The sequence below is a fragment of the Neomonachus schauinslandi genome, chromosome 2 (assembly GCF_002201575.2).
Source record: "Neomonachus schauinslandi chromosome 2, ASM220157v2, whole genome shotgun sequence".
Taxonomy (NCBI): domain Eukaryota; kingdom Metazoa; phylum Chordata; class Mammalia; order Carnivora; family Phocidae; genus Neomonachus; species Neomonachus schauinslandi.
In genome coordinates, this window is record NC_058404.1 from 49,938,631 (window position 1) to 49,960,942 (window position 22,312).

Below are 22,312 nucleotides of genomic sequence, written 5' to 3' on the forward strand. Positions count from 1 at the left end.
CAACAAGGTGCTTTTTCTCAGAACACCTTTTAACATGTATTGTACTATATCTCGAAAAAGAAATGTTGGTTACTTTCAATTAAAACACTAGATGGCAGGTGCGCCTGGGTGGCTCAGTTGGTTAAGCGTCTGCCTTTGGCTCAGGTTATGATCCCAGTGTCCTGGGCCAGAGCCCCATGTCGGGCTCCCTGCTCCTTGGGGAGTCTGCTTCTCCCTCTCTGCCTGCCCCTCCCTCTGCTTGCGCTCTCTCTCTCTCTCTCAGTGTGTCAAATAAATAAATAAAATCTTAAAAAAGTAAATAAAACACTAGATGGCAAAGAAATGCATACTTTAAAAACATTCTTCCTCTCAAAATTCATAATGCCCAAGTTATTTTGAAATCTGTTACATTTGCCTATGCTGATCATGCTCTCTTTGAAGACATCTGAATTTGAATTCAATCTCTCTGCTTCAAGTCTGCTGTGAAGTTCAATTCCTGTACCCCGATGAGCACCGAGTATTGTATGGAGGTACTGAATCACGACATTGTACACCTGAAACTAATATGACACTGTATGTTAACTAACTAGAATTTAAGTAAAAACTTAAAAAAAAATCCTGTGACCCTTTTTAAGACTGAAATAGTTACATATTTTCTATTTTACTACAGAATTGAAGACAAAAATAAAACAGACAACAGAACCTCAAAATTATACCAATCATTGGTGACACATGCCCTATTTAGAAGTATAGAAAAAACCTTGAAATTATTGTATGGACTCCTTCTGACCAGCTATATCCTTGGTGTCTATTTTTAATGTCTTTTACACAGTCAGAATGTTAGATCTGGAAGCAACCTCTGAGGTAATCTGATCCAACATACTTATTTTATAAAGGAGGATGGTAAAGCCCAGAGAAAGTAGGTGACTTACTCAAGTCACACAGGAAATTATCAGTGATCTGGAACCAGAATTTTCAATTCCCAGAATTATTGTTCTCTCTCTAATTTATATTGTTTTTAGATTGTTTTCGAATTTGGAATTTTAGAAATTGTATTGCACTATGTAAAGTAAAAAATGAAAGCTTTCTTCTAACAGGACCACCTCCCCCAGTGCCATCCAACTCTTCTGGGGAAACCACTATTAATAGTTTGGTATTGGGGCACCTGGCTGGCTCAGTCAGTAGAGCATGTGACTCTTGATCTCAGGGTTGTGAGCTCAAGCCTCACACTGGGTGTAGAGATTACTTAAAAAAAATAGTTTGGTATACCTGTATACAAATTTTATGTGTATCTATGTACATTTATACATATACATACATGTATATACACATGCACAGATTTTAAAAAATAGTTTTACTCCAAACTGGAACCTAATGAAACCACAAAATAACTTTTTGATAAAAAATGAGAGGTCTAGGAGCACCTGGGTGGCTCAGTTGGTTAAATATCTGACTCTTGATTTCGGCTCAGGTCATGATCTTGGGGTTGTGGGATCACGCCCTGGGTGAGGCTCCTCGCTCAGCCGAGAGCCTGCTTAAGATTCCCTCTCTCCCTCTCTCTCTGCACCCCCCTCAAAACAATAAATCTTTTTAAAAAATGAGAGGTCTAAAGAACAAAATAAATATTATCTCTAGAGATTATCATTTCGAGACAAAAGCTATTAAAAAACCAAGATAAGACAATGTAATGCTGGCTGTGATGCACTGTCCAGGATTTATTCACCCACTTGGCGGGGAGTGCTGCTGGCTGTCAGCCATAAGCTTGAGAGCTCGGCTTTGTTCAAGGTCAAGCCCTTCATGGGGCAGCTAGCATCTACTGAACGGTCAGTGTAGAAGTATATTTTTTATTATTTATTTATTTAAGTAATCTCTACACCCAACGTGGGGTTCAAACTCACAACCCTGAGATCAAGAGTCAGATGTTCCACCAACTAAGCCAGCCAGGCGCCCCCAGTGTGGAAGTATAAAGGCTGGTGGCTACAGGGCCAGGCCTCAAAACCCGTGGCCTTTTCTCCCTTCCCCTCCTCTCCTCCCCTCACCCACTTCTCCCTTCTTTCCCTTCCCTTCCCTGCTGCCAATCCAGAGAGCCCTCCACAATCGATGCCCTACATGCTAATCTCAGAGTCTGCTTCTCTAGTAAACCAACCTGCAACAGGCAATCAGGCAATTAAGATACTTTTTTTTTCTCCCTAGCTGTTAAATCGATCAAGACTTCGAATTTTTCGAAGAAAATCTCTGAAATCAAGGCATCCAACAAATAGGTATTTCAATTCAAGTCACTTTTTTGCATATGTGTAGAGCCTTCACAATTCTAGGAGAAAACAGATTTCAAAACTAAACACCGAAGTTTTTTTTAGGGGGAGGGGGGCAAAGCAGAGAAGCTGTTATATAAACTGTTGGAGTGCCAAGAACACTTACAAACAGGTGCTCAATAAACAGTTGTTGAGCTGAATATAAAGGGCTTTCAACAGACTTGCTTGTGTTCAGGGCCAGATGAAGGCCAGACGTCTGTCTCTCATTCTCTGCCTTTCCTTTTGTTTCTCCTGGCCCCTCTTCTTATTCTATGTCTCATTCTTCTTTCCTCACTTCTTTTATCTTTTCCTTTTCAGTCTCTCTCCCTTTTATTTCTCACTATTCCGATCGCTACACTCGCTGCTCTCTTTCTCCCCAGATTGCTCGTGTTTCACATCAGAGGAGTAGAACAGGAAAGTACTGAACAGGAGGGGTAGGGACTGATGCTCTTGTTTTCCCAGGGTGATTAGCATATCTGTTCGGTGTAGAGGCAAAGGGTCAAATCCAGACTAAGAAGGAGGGATGGAGGGACTAGAAGAGGAGCCTCAGTGAAGGAGGTCCCAGGGAGGGTGGCTGAACCCTGACTCTATCTTTTGTGCCTCAGGAACTCTATCAGGCACTGGAAATATAGAGAGAAGAGACAGAATCTCAACTCTTAACACATTACAGTCGAGGGGGAAAGTGGGTAAACAGTGATGAGAGCAAAGAGAAGCAAGCCGGAGAAGGCTTTCCAAAGAAAATGACATTTGAGTTAGCTCTTAGGGGAGGCAACAAGGGGAACAAAGGAGTGGAGGTGTGAGAGATTATGGCTCATCTGGAGGCCACTTAGTTGTTCCGGACCTAGGATGGGAGGAAGGCAGTGGCAGGGTTTGGAATTAAAAGGCTGGCTGAGGTCAACTTACAAAAGGTCCCCTGTGCTAGGTGTAGAGGTTTGGAATTTACTCTTTGGAGCAGAGTCTGTTATCAATTTCTCATGAAAGGATTAGCTTGGTATTTTATTTTTTTATTCTATTTCTTCTTCTTTTTTTAGTTTGGTATTTTAGAAAAATCACTCTGGGACCAGAATAGAAGATGGACTGGTAGGGATAGAGGCAGTGAAACCAGTTAGGGGTTACAGCGGTGCATCGGGCAAAGGGTAATGACGGTGTGAACCGACAATGTGAAGCTGGAGGCATATAGATGAATGAAGGAAAGGGGCCCAGATGAAGAGGAAGACTTCTAGAACTTGAAAATGAATTGGATGTGGAAGTGAGGGGGTGCTGGTAGACACACCTTCCTGAGCCTCCTTCTCATACTCCTAAATGTCTTGGAATGCCAAGAGTGCTAGGTGTCCATTGCTTTTTCCTTGGGCCATTTCTTGCCTTGGAGCAAGGCAACCTTGGGTAATGAGGTACTATCTCCCTTTGGGACCAAGAGCAGGCTCTTACTGCTTACTATAAAAGCAAAGGATTCCCTGCGCTCACTGTTCCTCAGTTGTGATGCAAACCCATGGTGTATGTAGTATTTTTCTGGGCCTTCTGGAGTCTTGTGGGACAAGGTAGGCAAAGAGGACCAATGCAAATATGATGCTCCTGCCGCTTGCTGCACGGTGAGTAACAAAGATTTTTGTCTCTGATTCAAGAATCTTGTGTTTTCCTAAGAAACAGTAGTGTCTCCTATGCCATAAGTAACAGGCTAAGTTATTAGCTTGTAAATTGGGGAAAACCAACCCAGAGCTGGCAGGGAGAAGGATAATTTCTGGCTTGAGTGACTTGGTGTCAAGTGGTGCCTTTTACCAGGAGAAGGAACTGGTGTGTAGGAGCAAGATAATGAAGTCAGTCTTATTTTTTTTTTTAAGATTTTATTTATTTATTTGAGAGAGAAAGAATGAGAGAGAGCACATGAGAGGGGGGAGGGTCAGAGGGAGAAGCAGACTCCCCGCCGAGCAGGGAGCCTGATGCGGGACTCGATCCAGGGACTCCAGGATCATGACCTGAGCCGAAGGCAGTCGCTCAACCAACTGAGCCACCCAGGCGCCCTGAAGTCAGTCTTATTGATGTTGATTGTTTTTTACTGACAACTAGGTGTGGTCCTTATAATAGGTATTGATAATAGGAGTTCACTGACCTGTTGGTAACTTCTGCTCCCAACTGAAGCAGGAATAGAAATCCCCAGAGGCTAGCCAATCACACCCCAGCATGACACTCAGCTTCCCACCTCTGCGATCCTTTGGTGTATTCTGTTAGTGCTTTCCCAGAATGCAGGTAGGAAATAAACTTCTTAGGAGAAGCTGAGTAATGCGAGTAATCAATTGAGACTTACTCATTTTATTTGGTTAAATGGGAAGCATTATCCAGTAACTGCAACTCTAGCAAGAAAATTTTTTCTGGGAACTCCTCACAGACTACCTTCTCCTCTCTCATTCCTGGTGGTTCCAGCAGAGAACCAGTGATGGAAGAAAAAAGGCATTTGGGATGAGAGAGAGAGGAGGAATAACAGTAGAGGAAAGAACAAATCTAAGACATTTTCATCATGGGCAGGGATTCTGTCTATTGCAAGGGCTCAATAAAAGTTTTTGAAAAAATTCTCCATTTGCTTTTTATTATAACCCATTACACAATCCTAAACAATTCCTGTTCATATTTTGATAACTAAGATTTTAATACTTTTTTTTCTTTAAGGCACGGATGCAACTGATAAAATAGCTCTGGTCACTTACCCGGTCATTCAAAAGCTGATGATTTAGAGGTGTCCAGGTACTCATCTTTGTCTGCATTTTGGGACCATCTATGCTTTTTGGAGGTGCAAATGCCATCATGAAATAACGGACTATTCTTCCATAAGAAAAACCATACCTATCAGAAGAAATGAATCTTATAATCTTCAGAATACTAAAAATACTAACACCATACCATCTTTTAGTACATTGAGATAGAGAATTGGGGGGCGGGGAGAACATTTACTGGGAGAATTTTACAGGTCAGGCACTTTATACGCATGCTCAATTAAAGCTCATAACAATCTGGTGAGGTAGTGGGTTTTAGCTCATTTTATAGATGAAGAAAATGAGGCTCATTGACATTACACACCCTGCCTAACTTTATACAGACAGTAGGTTGTGGAACTAGAAATCAGATCAGGTCTATTTAAATCACTCTTAGCTAAGAACATACCCTAATGGCCAGAAAGAAGTCTTTTAATTTATAAAATCATAGTGCATTAGAAAGCACTCCATCCTGGTCCCTTGTGTCTTTCTTCCTCCCCCCTTTGTGATATCTAAGTAACAAGGGTTCTAGCTTGATATCATATTTAAGAAGTAGAATGCTGTAATGGACAAAGCCAAGCCTTAGAGATGGACAGATTTGAGTTTACCGGGGGAAATGTGCTGTTTTTAGGTGCCGAGTATAGGTTTACATTCATTTGATTAAAACATTTTAATTTCCATGAAGAATTACTTTCCCCTCATTGTTTAGAATCTGCTGGGTTGGTTAATCAAGGTGGCCTCACCTTCTCCAGCTAAGACCTTGGCCTGAGACCAAGCTAGGCCAGTTGGACTGACGCTAGCTCATCCTAAACTTGACAGCTGAGGTGGTTGTTCACAATAGCATCGATGCTCTGTTAAGTTGCTTCTGCTGCCTCACCCCTCAGAAGCCCCTTGTCCTTTCTTGCCCATTTTTTGTGAGCCACCTGATATCCTTGCAGTAAATTTCTTCTTTTCGCTTACTTACATTGCAAATATTACATTTGCTTACATTAAAAAATTACAAAACTTTTTACCTTTATACAGGTTTGATCCTGGCTTTAAAACTTACTAGCTATATAATGTTTTGCAAATTATTCAGTCTATCTGAGCATTCAATCTATCTGCATCTACCTTCAACCACTGTTTCAAAGATAGGAGAAAATGGGTCCAGCAGAGTGCCTGACAAATGGGCAGTCTCAGTAACTAGTAACTTTCCTGCAGTCTTTCTTAGAACTTTACAGAGTGCCTCAAAACTTATCAGAGGGGGGCACCTGGGTAGTTCAGTTGGTTGAGCATCTGCCTTCAGCTCAGGTCATGATCTCAGGGTCAAGCTCCCTGCTCAGTGGAGAGTCTGCTTCTCCCTCTCCTTCTACCCCTCTCTCTGCTCATGCTCTCTCTCTCTCAAATAAATAAATAAAATAGTAAAAAAACTATTAAAGGGCCATAGCAAAATATTTTAAGGTGGAAAACATTTAAAGCAGATTGAGGATAGTTTCAATATTACATCCTCAGAGTTTCTGCTTGCTTCTGCCTTCCTTCCTCTCTGAAGGTGGGTTTCATATCAGAAGGTGGTAGTGGTGACTGAGAGAGCCAGGGCTTGCCTGCATGATCTATGGGCTCCAAAAATTACTCTACAGAAGCAAAGATTGGACAATTAAAAAAAAAACCACATTACTTTTTGGCTGATATGGGATTCCCCCAAAAGCTAGATCTGAAATCTTTGAGGCTCTCCCTTGACAGGTAATATTCGCTCTCAGGTTTGAGTTATAGCTGAAGATAAAGCCAATGTCTGAAAACCACAGGGGCATCATTACACAATCCTTCTTGGTAGTTGCCTACTGCCACCAAACCACTGGTATAAAGTGGACTCACATCAGCACTCACGTTCTTCCCAACCTCTAACACCTAAGTATCTGAGTCACACATGTTTAGCCAAATTGCAAAAGGTATAAGAAATTATTTCATTACAGTATTATTAATTGGCAGCTATAAAAGTACGTGTGAGTGGGCAAATTATAGATACAAAGCATGGTCTCTGAGCCTAGATCTGCCCAGTTAAAAATCATGTTATTTCTTTTTTTTTTATTGTTCTTATTTACGTCTGATCTTTCCTCTCTTTAAACCAGTTGTTGTTTTTAATCTTTTTTTTTTTGAGGGCCATAAAACTCTTCGAGAACATGATGAAAGCTATGAATCCTTTCCCTACAAAACTGCATATGAACATAAAATTTTGCTTACCCCAGGTGAAAAACTCCCACTATAAGCTGAGAACTTTCTAGTTTGTGGAGGAAACAAGCTAGGCACAATTTCTGAATTAAGACAAAGTAGCTTCTCTTGGGCTTTCCTAAGGCCCTGCACTGGATGTTTTCTTTTTCCTGGTTCCTAACAGTTAGAAATTATTTGAATTAGACTTTCTTCAATCAGCTTGGTTTTCAGGGGGTGGGGCTGGCCAAGAGAAACAGCCCTCTTGGTAATACAGTCCTGCTGAAGCATTCAAATGTGGTTGTCCTGCCCTTGCTTTCGTCATTATCCTTCTGTGTTTTTTTCCTCCTCCTTCCATTCCAGAAGATGGGCACTGTACATATCTGCATGCACACACATGTTCACGGCATAAACACTCAGGACGACTACAAAGACAGACATTTTTATATAACATACACAAGAAAGAACTGTCCCCACTCTGTCAACAAGAGAAAGCAAGTTGTCTTCCTCTCCTTCCACATATAAGCTTGCTGTTGTTTTTGGTGTGACCTCTTTCCACCTTAGTGGCTGTCTTTGAATGTTGATCTTTAATTTTTCTCTGAATGAAATGGAAGAAAGGGGTGCCTGGGTGGCTCAGTCGGTTGAGTGTCTGCCTTCGGCCCGGGTCACAATCCCGGGGTCCCGGGATCGAGCCCTGCATCGGGCTCTCTGCTTAGTGGGGGGTCTGGTTCTCCCTCTGCTCCTCACCCCACTCGTGCTCTGTCTCTCATAAATAAATAAAATCTTTAAAAAAAATAAAAAATATTAAAAAAAGAAAAGAAAGAAAGAGGGTCTTTGGCCCTAATCCTCAATGTATGGTTCTAGTTCCACAGCTAGGATGGGTCCTCTGGTAAAGTTTCAATGGTCACAAACCTCCAATCCCATTTTCTGAGCCATTCCTCACACTGCAACCATTATTTGACTTCACTAAGGACCTATTAGTCCTGTGTCAGGGGGTACAAAGATAAGAGTCTCTGCTTTAATAGAGCATGCAGTCTACTGTTAGGGGTTTTTTTTTTGCAAAAAAATGTATATACTTACAGTGTACAACTTAATATTTTGATATATGTATACACTGTGAAATGATTACAATCAAAGTATTTAACACATCCATCACCTCCCATAGTTACCATTTGTGTGTGTGTGTGTGTGTGTATGGGTGTGGTGAGAACACTTGGGAACTACTCTCTTACTAGTTTTCAAGTATAAAACATATTATTACTAATTATAGTCACCATGCAGGACATTAGATCTCCAGAACTTACTCATCTTATAACTGAAAGTTTGTACCCTTGGATCAATGTCTCCCCATTTCCCTCACCCCACAGCCTCTGGTAACCACCATTCTACTAAGGGAAATATTTTTTAAAAGACCAGTTGAGGGGCACCTGGGTGGCTCAGTGGGTTAAGCCTCTGCCTTTGGCTGATCCCAGGGTCCTGGAATGTAGCCCAAGTTGGGCTCTCTGCTCGGCGGGGTGTCTGCTTCTTCCTCTCCCTCTGCCTGCTGTTTCCCCTGCCTGTGCATGCTCTCTCTCTCTTTCAAATAAATTAATAAAATCTTAAAAGAAAAAAAGACCAGTTGATTGTGTCACTTTTCAGCTCAAAAACCTTCAGAGGCTCTCTGATGGCTACAACATAATCAGAGTCCTTAGCATGGAAGTCTAGGTCCACTATGAATTTACCTCAATCTACCTTTTCAGCCTCATCCCCCGCTCTCTCCCTTCATGCACTATCTGCCCAGACACACTGAACTTTGGTACAAAACAACTAGTACAGAACTCTGATGCTTCTTTCCTCATGTGGTTTTCTTACATTGCTCACGTGAATCCTAATCCCAGTGCTACATAATTGGTGCTCAAATATTTGTCAAATCAACTGAATGAATGAATACAATAGTGGAGAAGAAGCAGTTTAAAGATTAAAACTAATAGAAATGTAGGATAAAACTCACAACATTATGAACTGAGCACTGGAATTAAACTCAGGACTATCGGGTTTTTATTTGGAATTTACAGAGCAGAATAGGATTGAGTTTCTCTGCCAACACACATTGTACATTGCAGTATCATCAGAGAAGGAAATGATATCATCATGAAACAAGGTATGGTTAGATTTAAATACAAATTCTTCTTATATTCAACTAGTTAGAAACAAAGCAAAAGCTACACTAAAGACAAAGAGCTAGTGTTTGATAGGCACAGAAATAAATTGTTGTTGTTAATTTCGTAAGTATGAAGCATCTGGCACTTTAACTGCCCTTGAAACGGAGCAAAATGTAATCCCCAGGAGCACTAACAAGGTTTCCGAGAGGCCCAGGAGGATCTCAGAGTGGAGCTCTGAAAAGAGTCTCCATCCTTCTCATGCACTGCCCACTGCTCTCACCTCTTTCAGCTCACCTCCCTCTTCAAGCCTCAAGCGCTGGTGTTGCCATGGCAGCCTTTTCTTTGCCTCTGTCCAGCCCCCACCCTTCTTCCAGTAATCCAATCACCACCTATAAATCCTTTCGCTGGCATCCGGGGTCTCTTAGGCAACAATGTGTGGTCTCTTGATTGGTCAAGAGATTCGGGAGGGCTGGCTCCAAAATTCGGCACACGGATAATATTAAAAAGCCCGAGCGCCAAGAGGGTGGAAGGGGCTGCAATCTCCCAGTATAACGCTGGGAGAAAGATGTGTCCAATCCCAACACAAGCAGCACTGACAGGCACTCAAGACATATTTGTGTTCCAACTGAGGGCAACCTACTGAGCATGCCCAATTATAGTTCTCTGGTCATTCCGGGGCGCCGAAATGTAAACTCCACTTTTCCGGGTTTTAAGAGTGGCCAACAGGTAAAACGGGGTAGGAGGAAAAAGAACATGCCGCTGGTTCAATGGAAGAATAGCACCTGCAACCGGAAGTGGAAGGACGTGGGAAAATTGCCCAACACACAATCTCACAAATGATTCAACATGAATTTCAACGGGAATTCAGGCTGACTGACAGATACACCAGGGAACCAGCAGATGGCATGGCTTAATAAGAATAACTACAAATTTGGAAAATTTTACAATCCGGTCTAATTTAATTAAATTTCTTGAGCACCCACCATGTAATAAGGGGCAGAGTGAGAACACAAGGATAAAAAAGATCTAATGAGAAAGACTGGAAAATGCAGTGTGTAAATAACAAATATAAGGCCCATATTGATAACTGTTGTGATAGAACTATAAACACGTGCTGGAGAACAACCAAAAATTCAAAATTCCAGACGGAGCTACTTCGGTAAATACAAAGCAGTTCCTATGGGCAGCAGGTAACACAAAGAGACAAAACAAAAACCCCCCAAACCTTCACTATCTTATGCTTCCTAAAGTAGGTAAGAATATGCTCCCGTCCAACTTAAACAAATGTAAACCTATGTTTGTATTGTTTCATAGTTTTGAAATAGGCAGCATTTGTATATCTCCAACTTGAAATAGAAGAGTGAAGCTCATAGAGATTGTTGCTTCCCTTGAGTTAACAAAGGATCTGTAAGTGGCCAAATTGAAATTGGAACCTAGGTTGTCTGAATTCCAGCCTAGTGGTTTTTCCACATGATCAGGTTGTATGTAAATGAATAAACAAAGCCTTTGGTGGGGGGTAGGGGTCTGGGGGAGGCAGTCGACACAATACTAAATTACCATGTACCGTATTACCAGTTAACATTTATGGTTTCAAAACGGGTTCATCTAGAAAGAGACCAGTTTTAACAACATGCTATGTCTCTCTGTGAAGTTCCCACTCATTAAAAACTTTCTATTGGTGGTTACAACATGGAATGAAAGAGAGATGGGATAAAAGAAACCATTTCACTTTATCCCTGTTGAATTTGCATAATTTTATACCTGAAAATAAGCTCCCTGTCGACTGTCCTCTCAACCAGCACCCTCTGGGCATCTGCTTATCCAGCACCTCATCTGTCTAACTGCAGATGCTCCCTTCCCCTCTGACCTCAATGACATCAGTCAGGCTATGTTCATAGTGAACACACCAGCTCAATGTCTGAAATACTTCAACATTACTTCAAACATACATAAATTTAGAGACTACATTAAGAAACACCCTTGTACCCCCCAAAAATTTTAAAAATATTAACATTGTTGCTTCGTGTGTGTGATTAACAGTCAGAAGCCCCTTTTGTATACTTTACAGATCTGATTCCCCTCTCTGCCTGTCTAGAGGCAACCACTATCTATGAAATTGGTGTGTAGCCTACTTGTCCATTTTTTATGCTTTTTACATGTAAGCATAAACAATATGGCTAGATGTTTTTAAAGAGATACAATAATTTACGTATCTTCTAGTTCGCTTTTTTTTTTAATATTTTATTTATTTATTTGACAGAGGGAGAGAGACAGTGAGAGAGGGAACACGAGCAGGGGGAGTGGGAGAGGAAGAAGCAGGCCTCCTGCTGAGCAGGCTGGGCTTGATCCTGAGCCTAAGGCAGATGCCTAACGACTGAGCAGGCGTCCCTAGTTCGCTTTTTTCAATGTTATATTTTTGAGATTTAATCATGTTGATACATGCAGTGATAATTTCTACATCACTCCCACCTTCCCATTAGGGGTATGATATGTCCTATGCCTGACAGTTTTCACGGGATGGTGTGTAAATTGCATAAAAATACATTAGCTGCACGTCTTCAGAGGTTCTGCAGGTACAAAGGATCTGGAAATACATGAAGCAAGCACACACAGATTTTCACATACACAATTTGCCTACTCACCCTCAGAAAAGGCAGTGTTGGCTCAACAGGACATACTGACTTGCTTAGAATCAGCTGAAGGATCCGTATTACTTAAAAAAAAAAAAACAACTATTACTGCCCAAATATTTACTAAGAAAATTGAAATGTCACTTCAGATCTCATTTATTATGCTTTCCCCCATAGCTCACCATCTGATGTTAAACTATATTTATGACTGTCTAAGCTCAATACTCATTATTTATTTAACACTTGAGTGCCTTCTAAAAATTGTGGTAAAATACACTTCACATAAAATTTACCACTTTAACCATTGTTTAAGTGTACAGTTGAGTAGTGGCAAGTATATTCACATTGTTGTGCAACAGGATCAATATTACTTTAAGACCCATGTGCTATCAACAGAACAAAATGATGCCTGTGACGTCTAGCTTGCAAAGGGAGGAAAAGGAAGCGAAAGGTAGGTAAAACAGCATAGTAAAAAGGACAGCCTTGGCTTTGAATGAATCCGGACTCCTATTAAAACTCTGAAACAATGCAATATATGTTAAGGAAAACAAAAAGAAGAAGAAGAAGATAGCAGGAGGGGAAGAATGAAGGGGGGAAATCGGAGGGGTAGACGAACCATGAGAGACATGGACTCTGAAAAACAAACTGAGGGTTCTAGAGGGGAGGGGGATGGGAGGATGGGCTAGCCTGGTGATGGGTATTGAGGAGGGCACGTTCTGCATGGAGCACTGGGTGTTATGCACAAACAATGAATCATGGAACACTACATCTAAAACTAATGATGTCATGTATGGGGATTAACATAACAATAAAAAATTAAAAAAGAAAAAAAAAGCTGCGGGACTCTGGGTAAGTCATTTAACCTTTCTAAGCGTTCTTTTCCTCGTCTGAAAAATGAGAGATTGGGTTTAGATGATCTTTAAGAACCCTTTCAACTCTGAAATGATTTATGTAGAAGAGAAGGGAAACATTTTCTACGGAGAAAAAGATGGGGGAATGCTACCAATAACCACAAGCTCCACCTGTGCACTAAGGTGTTGGCCACGCGGATATAAACTGTTCCCAGGCAGCTATCCAGTCTGCTCTGTTGTTTAAGCGTGAAGCTCTGCAACAGGCCAGATGCTTCCTCCTATCTGCACCCAGTGCCACCCTCAACATCTGTAACCTTACTCTTGACAACTCCAATTCCCAGGGGTCCCTAGGTCAGCACACTCGTTCTCAGAACAGGTTTTGGCGGTCTTGCAGTAACAGCATCCCGGGCTTGGGTGATGAGAGTCGCCGCGCTTTCTCAGCAGGGCAGGGAGGGCTTTTGCAAAGAGGACTGAGTGCATTTAAGAAAAACGTTTCCAGAGTTCGAAAGCCCTCCGCCGGAGCGGGACAGTGCAAGGCGTCACCCGAAGCACGAGGTAGAGAACAACCCAGCCCAGAGAGCAGGTACCTCTCAGCGGGGCTCAAAATGGGAGCGTTCGGTCGAGTGTGCGCAGCGCGCCTGCGTCGTGCGTGCGCGCGCGGGCGCGCTCGCTCCCCGGGCCGCGCGCCCCGGCGCTCCCGAAAGCTCGCGTTCGCTCCGAGGCGGCGCGCGCTGTTGGTCCTCGCTGGCTCCGTTTACCTGAGAGACCCGTGGCCGCCCCGGGCCGGCGCTGCAGCCCCCTTGGAGCCCGGCCCCGAGGTGTGAGGTGAGCGACGAGGCGTGCGGCTCCCCGTCCGGCTTAGCTGGAAAAGGGCGCGGGCAGTGTGGGGAATGAGGAGGTGCCGCCGCGGCTGCCCGCTCCTCTGCCTAACCCTGTGCTGAGGAGCCACCAGCAGCTCCGGCGCCTCCTCCTCAGGGATCGTTATTCTCGTCGCGGCCAAAACAAAAGCCTTCGGCGCCAGGCTGTGGCGGGGTGTCGGAGGGGCTTCTCGGGACCCACGGCGGGCCGAAGGGGTGCGGAGGAGCCGAGTTTGGGGTGCGGGCTGAGGTGGGCAAATGCTCGGGAGATTATTAACCCTCTGCATCCTAAGCCCGCGCTGGGCAACCTGTGCGAGTGTGGACCACGGCTCCCTCTCCGCCACCCCCGGCCCAAACCCTGGGCGGAGGAGGGTGTCTGGGATGGGCGCCCATTCTGTGGGTCGGCGCCGCGGGGGCGCGTGGCGCTCCTCGCTCGCGGGAGCGTGGGTGGAGGACGCGGTGGCAGCGGCGGCGGGGGGGAGGACAATGCATCTAGGGCTCCCGCGCCTCGGGCGCTTGGGGCCGGCCCGAGACCCACGTTAGAATTGCCCCTTGACTAGATGTTTTAGCATTTGGCCGACCTTTTATTTCCAACGCTTAAAAGTTGTCCCCTCCATCCCATCAGTTTCCAAAGTCTGCACTCCCTCCCAAATGCTTCCCCCAGCTGCCCTCTTTTATGCTAATGTGTATTTGCCGTGACGGTACTGCTGGGTAATTAATAGATGGCCTCTCAAATAAAGGTGCTGTAAAAACATTTCAAGACATTTTAACATCTTCCCAGAAGCTCGTTAAATCTCAGGAGTCTTGGAGTTAGGTGCCTCCTTGTAGGAGAAAGAGGGCTTTTTTTTTTTCTTTTCTTTCTTTTTTTTTTTTTTTTTAGAACAAAAGCGCATGCCATTAATTTAGGTATGGGATAGATTTGAAGTTGAAAAGTATCTACCCAATAAAGGAGGTCCAATTTTTTGCCCAGAATTAAAATGAAATTTTGAATTTTGGTTCCTTTCTGAATTTGGGCAGATGCAGCATCAGAGCAGACCAACAGCTATAAAAATGACTGCTGTATAAAAGTATCCAAACAAAATCTTATTTTATAAAAGTAGTTTTGATAGACTGTAACGTTTATTTGCGGGAATTGGGTTACTTTGCAAAGCCAATACCGCAAGAGCAAGGAAACAAAGACCTGAATGACATGAGGGATGTTACCTCCCTCTTCAACCTTCTTTTAGTCTTCAGTGGTGTGCTGACAGTCTAAGGAATAGATAAATCCTTAGTTCTGTTATTAAGAAGCAAGATAATGCTTTCCATCCATACTTTCAAGCAAATCAATACTCTCTTTTTCCTCCAGGAAAAAAAAGGGGGGTGGGGCCATTTACATGAACTACCAAGCCACAGCATAAGGGTAAAAAGATTCAGAGTTAGGGAAAGTAGGAAAGAGGCGTGAAAGCTTAATGGGTGGGCTTGAAGGGATGGAGTTGAAGATAAAATATAATTAAGATGCAGCCCTTCTCTTACCCTCTGCCTTTTATTTAGTGAAATGTTCCTCCTCTACCCACCAAATGTTTTGAAACTATCAGGAGAATAAGTAAATAATAAAATCTACCATCCTGCCTTCTCTTTCCTACTATTTTTTTTTTTTTAATCTCATCCACTTACTAATACTCTCTACCTCTACACTTCTCCCGAATCTATAACTGTCCCATTAATAGTAGAAGAAATGACTGTTGGCTCTTTCATTCTTTTCCCCATCTTAGCTACTATATTTTTGGGGGCTTTATTTTGTGCTTTGAACATTTAGGTAGATTTTTCTTGGGAGTTCCACGATTGAGGTATTTGAAGTAGGGAAGGTTGAGAGGAATTTAATAAAGTGCACATTCTTCCTGTGTATAGTACAGTGTGGAAGGCTTTGTCATTGGGGAAGGAGAAAGGAGTTTTTCACTCATAATAAGTCCTCTGTTTCCCACTTCAGGAAAAACTCTCTACCCATCTTAAATTTCATATTAGTTTGTTAGTAAAACTATAAGATTGTATACTCAAAAGTAATTCTGAGCATATTAGTTTGTTGATGTTACGCTTCTGTTGACTTTATTTTCTTTAGGAAATGTGTTAGGAGACAGTTCTTACATCTTTACCTCTCACAGAGGAGAGTGATGTTGGCCTCATGTTTTATTTATTTATTTTTTAACTCCTAAAACTCTAGAACTGTGACTGCTTAAACCTGTAGCTGCTGACGAAAAGAGCAATAATGCAAATAAAAAGAATGATTTGGAAAATGTCTGTTGAAGAAATTATTCAATATAGATTTGAGGAAAGAGTAACAACTCTTTACTGGCTAGGAAGGAGTTTTAACTGATGATTGCATCAAATGCTTTTCACTTCATTACCCTGAGAACTATTGACACTTTTGGTGGATCCAAGGAATGAAGTATATAACTAGGCTCCTGGGGGCGCCTGGGTGGCTCAGTTGGTTGGGCGGCTGCCTTCGGCTCGGGTCGTGGTCCCAGGGTCCTGGGATCGAGCCCCGCATCGGGCCCCGCATCGGGCCCCCTGCTCGGCAGGGAGCCTGCTTCTCCCTCTCCCTCTGTCTGCCGCTCTGCCTACTTGTGCTCTCTATCTCTGTTAAATAAATAAATAAAAATCTTTAAAAAAAAAAAAAAAACTAGGCTAGTGAGCTTAAAAAAAAAAATCCTGGTTTCTAAATTTTATCTCACTGAAATAATTTTATAGTCAAAGCATACAAACCCTGCTAAGGGAAAAAGTTGGGCTTGATATTAGGGGGTTTTCTGATGAGTAGATCTTAATTGGAAGGGGAAACTGGGCTGGAATTTCAATCAATTTTTTTTTTTTTAGTTCAGAATCTGGCCATCTTTTAACTTTCCATTTTGTTTTTTTGAAGATTTTATTTTGTAAAGTAATCCCTACACCCAGCTTGGGGCTCTAACTCACAACTCCAAAATTAAGAGTCACGTGCTCCACCCACTGAGCCAGCAAGATGCCCCATTAACTTTCCATTTTTCTTTTCAGGTTAGTTTTAAAAGATCTTCTGCTTTTTTTAGTCTTAAAAGTAATTTTTAATTTGTAAAATGGACTGGATTTTGATCCAGTCATTGATGCCTATCATTCATTTTAATTTTGAACGTAGATGTGTTTGTTTTTCCTGTTTGGTTTTTTTAAGCCCTATCATCACTCAGCACATTGGATGGTTAGGTTATTTGTGGAAATAGGTAGATGCCCAGATGGACTTTAAAAATTAGAGAGATGAAATAGAGCAGAAAAGAGATCCTCATTCAGAGATTAATAGGAATCTAAGCCCTATGAATTAAATATGAAGCTATATAAACTTAGCAACCAGGAAACAAAATTTTGAGAATGAATTCATTTTTTAAATAATAAGATGTGGAAAACAAAAGGCCAGAGGACACGTGGATTTTAGGAAAAGGAAAGTAATACTTAGCACAGTGAATATGCTCTGAGTGTATATTTTGTTTCTCTTACAATACAGTAATTTCCCTTAGAGGAGAAACTTCGTTATTTAGAGATAGTCATTGTTAATCCTTGCAGTGCATTCTTGGAAAACTGAAAGAAGACAAAGAATATCGCCCCTGTTCCAACTGTAGCCACTGTGTGTGAGGCAGCCTTCGGATAGTATTTCTGAATTGGAGATGCAAAATGTTGTTTATATTTATAAGGTGTCAAGAAAATTAAATCTAAACCAAGAATAATGAAATGGATCATTTTCTGTACAAAAAGTATGAATTGGAATAGAATTACTGAACCTAATCTTTTGCAGGACCCTCTTCACAGCCCTCAGGACCTGCTTTGTCAGTATTTCTTCAGGATTCAGCCTGCTTTCCTCTTCACAGTTGCCACCTCCTGCTTTTCCCACCTAAGTTCTTTGGGTCTGGTTTCGCAGCCAGCCTGGAAAGACAGTCTTCCAAAATTGAATCTCCTACCCCTTTATTGCTGTTGTTCGGGACAAATACTCAGCTTATTTTATTTTAAGGGCTTTTACAATTTAACTGGTAATTAGGGAGTATCAGATTCCTGATATTACACATTTATAAAAATTAGATGTCCTTTTGTTTTCTGATGGAATGATAATCAGGCAACTTAATCAGTTTTCCATGTATCTTACATTGCTCTATGGAGAAGTGAGTGTGCCTCTCTTCCCACAGGTAGGACGTGAACAGCTGTTGCCATATCACTCACTTTTTGATGGCCCCTGGCCCCTGAACCTGTTTGCTCCAGTTATGTTCACTCAGCAGGTCCCTTTATTTATTTGAGATATGGCAGATTCCGATAATAAACAATATCAGTAAGAATGCCGAAATGACTGTTAACCTTTGTTTAATGAGTTGCTATATTTTGGCAGGACCTCTTTGGGTGCAGGATCTTCTCTATTTCCTGCAGGTCTGGAACTTCAGCTTACAGCTTTTCCATAGATGACCCTACCTTAGGAAAAATGACTTTTGCTACCCACACAATCCTGTTTAGAAGTGGTATCCCATGTTATTGAAGAGCGATTTGGAATATCTATCCAAAGTTCTTTTAAACTGTGCCTACCATTTGATTCAGCTGATCAGTGATCTGATTTTTTTCAATACTGAAAATCAGTTTTTACTCAAACTAAATTGATCATCACTTTTTTCCTTTTCTTACTGTCTGCAATAGGGCATTAGAGTGTCCCTTGGCTTGTTGCTTAATTAACAGCCAATAAATCAGTGATTCAACTAGTATTTATTCTTGTTAGCTAGTCCACACACATTGGGAGGTTTAGCAGAGTTAATTATTCCATACACAGAATAATGTACCGTAGGTTCTTTTATAAAATCTCAGAGCATTTATAATATATTTAAGCAATTGAAATAGTTTTATTCTGTGCATATATTTTTTGACAGAAATGGGATATGTATGCTGTTTAGAAAATTGTTTTATTTTTTTACTTACTGTATTGTTACGTCTTACCATGTCAGTAAATAGAGATCTTGCTCATCATTTTTAGTGACTATATAATATTCCACCATGTGGTTGTACCGTAGGTTTTTTTTTTTTAAATGAATCCCTTATTGGTAGACTTTTCAGTTATTTCTAGTTTTTTATTTTATAAACAGTGTTACTCTCACATATTTTGGTTATGCATCATGTGTACTTGTGTGCTTACTTAGAATAAATTATAGATTTGTTGCATCAAATTGTGCACATTTTAAGGGCTTTTGAGGTAAGTAGCCGTTTTTTTTTTTTTTTTTTTTTTTTAAAGATTTTATTTATTTATTCATGAGAGACAGAGAGAGAGAGAGAGAGAGAGGCAGAGGGAGAAGCAGGCTCCCAAGGAGCAGGGAGCCCGATGCGGGACTCGATCCCAGGATCCTGGGATCATGACCTGAGCCGAAGGCAGACGCTTAACCATCTGAGCCACCCAGGCGCCCAAGTAGCCGTTTTTAAAATACCAAGCGGTTTACAGTAGTATTTCTAATTGTTGGAATGTTGAAAATGTGCTTTTTTCTGCATCCTCTCCCATACTGTGTTCCTTCATTGTTATTTCTGCCTGTCTGATTGGCAAAAATGTTCTCTCATATTTGCATTTTTTTATTAGTAAAGTCGAATATCTTCGTGTGTTCGTTGGTTATTTGTCATTCATAAATTTATGTCCTTTTCCCATTTTCCTATTAAAGTGTTATTTATCTGCTTTTATTTTTTAAATTTGTTTTAGGTATTACTTTCGCTAAGCATAAAATTATATTTAAATATACCTGTATTCTTTTTTTTTAAAGAATTTATTTATTTATTTGACAGAGAGAGAGACAGCGAGAGAGGGAACACAAGCAGGGGGAGTGGGAGAGGGAGAAGCAGGCTTCCTGCAGAGCAGGGAGCCCGATGCAGGGCTCAATCCCAGGACCCTGGGACCATGACCTGAGCCGAAGGCAGATGCTTAACCAACTGAGCCACCCAGGCGCCCCTGTACCTGTACTCTTTTAAATTACTCTATTTTAGGGTAGAATTTCTCAAAATGTGACTTATGGACCATTTGTAACAGTACCTGAGGTGACTGTTAGAATGTAGTTCATTCTCCAGAGATTCAGATTTCTAGACTTCTAAGGGGAATGAATGAATCTACTACACATTAAAATTAGAGAACCTCTTATTTGGAGGAAATATAAATTGTTTTAATATTTTTACTGCCTTATTTTCTTTTTGTCTTACTGAATTCACTTTTTATTTCAATAATCATAAACTACAGTCTTAAAATATTAAGATTTTCATCCTACTCCAGCCTAACAATAGATTTTACAGAAGTGTTTTGATATATGGTAATTTGGGTGTTGTATTACATAAAGGAAACTTTTATAAGACAGTGGGAAGCTTCACTTGTACATGAGGCAAAAGGAATAATTTAGAGGAAATCAGGTAAAATAAAGTAGGTAGAAGTATAAGGGGGTGTCCTCTAGTTTTAAAAATCCAATGAGGTATTTCTCATTCCTTCTTTTATATGGTAGTCTTCCTTGAACCCACAAATTTGAAACACCTGTTTGAAAAATTAGTTTAGGGGCACCTGGGTAGAACAGACCGTTGAGCATCTGCCTTCGGCTCAGGTCATGATCTCAGGGTCCTGGGATCAAACCCTGCATTGGGCTCCCTGCTCAGCAGAGAGCCTGCTTCTCCCTCTTCCACTCCCCCTGCTTGTGCACTCTCTCTCTCTCTGTCAAATAAATAAATAAAATCTTTAAAAAAATTAGTCTAAATGAAATTTGAAAAATTCTTTAGTCTAAATGAAATTTGAAAAATTATTGGTATTACTATGTATATATTCAAAAAAGGAGCAATGTTCTCTTTAGTTTTTTGTTTTTTTGGTTTTTTTTAGTTGCAAGCAGATGAACATGCTGCATAAGCAATAAACTACAAAGACTAAACTTACATGGATATTTTAATACTGTGACCAAATAAAGCTTTCAGTAGTTATTTGACACATATTTAATGATATGCATAATTGTTACGTGTTGCACGTAATTAAGCTTAAATATAAACGACTGTGTTTACTACCAGTTTTCTATAGCCAGACCTCACATTTCTGGGGCCAGCTTGAAGGAGGAAAAAAATATGGCAGGCCAGAAAGCTGTCGCAAAGATCTCTGACTTAGAGATTTTGCATAGAGAGAATAGTCATTTGGGGCAGGGATTGCTCATAACTTTAGTATTCCTAATTCGTAGTATTCCTAATTCATAGACTTTCCTTTTCCCTTCCAGCACTCAATACCATGTACTAGAGTAAGAAATTAGAAAGATTCAGCCACTGCTTTATTTTCTCCAAATAATTTTTTCTACTTAGTAACTAAAGCTTGGGATACAGAGGTCCCAGGCATTGATAGTGAACAAAGAACAGTTTCTTTCCCTGCTTCAGTGAAACCAGTCCAGGTCTCAAGGTCTGAGCCATCATGGGCTTTAGTATTTAAGTTGTCCTATTAACTTGGGTCTCTGAGAGTTTCTGAACCTGAACTCATGTTTTTCGAACATAGGCTGTCCACAGCAAACACAGAAATAACCAATGTATATAAAACAAAATGAAATTAAATTTAACATCGTTATTAAGCCAAATGAAAGTATGATAGCTTAGTAAATGCTTTTTCCTTCCAGACCTACCTTTCGTTCTGCCCACACCCTCTCAGCCCCAAATAAGATATGTATTCTTGCCCCTGGAAAAGTAGGGGCAAGTCAAAAGAATCTAAAGCTTAGTGGAAACTGTACTGGGAATCATTCCTATTCCTGCTGTGATATTTTTTTTTTTTAGGGATTTTTTTATTCTCTGCAGCCTGGCTGTGCAATGAAACATTTGTTAGTCAAATATTTCTACATCTATGATACTGTTTTTGCACTATCTAAAAAGATGATGTAATGTTGGAAAAATTTCTTGGTAGTGCTTTTAGAACCTTCTATCTGCCAGTTCAGTATTGGTTGATGGAGATAGCCCTTATATAACTAATTTAGTAATAAAATTACCTAATGTTTGATGCTGCTTTACCATTTTATAAAGTACTTTTACATATATTATCTCATAATTCACTCAGATAGCATCCTTGTAAGAGAGTATTTTCAGGAGGAAAAATTCTGAGTTCAGAGAAGTTAAATGATATGTTTACACTTACACAACTAATAAGGGACTTGAATTCATATCTTTCAATTTATTTATATTTCACTGTTTTCACAGATACCTTCTGCCAAGTCAGTTAATGTAAAAATGCACTATTAATGATTAAAACACATATAAATTCAATAGTTTTGGTTATAAATATGGCAGATATTTAAAGATTTTATTTATTTATTTGTCTAGGTATGGCAGATATTTAAATTTAGGACACCAGCATAAGAACTTTTCAAAATGGATCAATTATATCTTGTGACAAATGAAAACTGCCATTCTAGATAAGAAATTAAGCCATATGTTATATAAACAATTGAAGGAAGAAAATTTGTCTTTAAATTCTGGTTAAGGATTGTTTTAGTATATCTGTAGCATAAATGATAAAGTCGAAAAACTATACTATGTCTCTGAAATACCCATGTATTTTATCTATGAGGTCAGTATGATATCTCCCATCAAAGATTGTTTTCTTTATTTCTCTTTCTCATAGTTCGTTGTTGGTGTACGG

General features: G+C 40.6%; 1 protein-coding gene across 1 annotated transcript in view; it reads right to left on the bottom strand.

The window, feature by feature from the left end:
* Positions 1–9,709, bottom strand: part of FBXO16 (F-box protein 16) — a 53,062-nt gene extending 43,353 nt beyond the window's left edge. The window contains exons 1-2 of the mRNA XM_021698753.1: positions 9,617–9,709; positions 4,970–5,105 (exon numbers count right to left, since the gene is read on the bottom strand). Coding sequence (XP_021554428.1) covers positions 4,970–5,068 — 99 coding nt within the window. The 5' untranslated portion in view covers positions 5,069–5,105; positions 9,617–9,709. The remainder of the gene's footprint in view (positions 1–4,969; positions 5,106–9,616) is intronic.
* Positions 9,710–22,312: the final 12,603 nt, after the last annotated feature.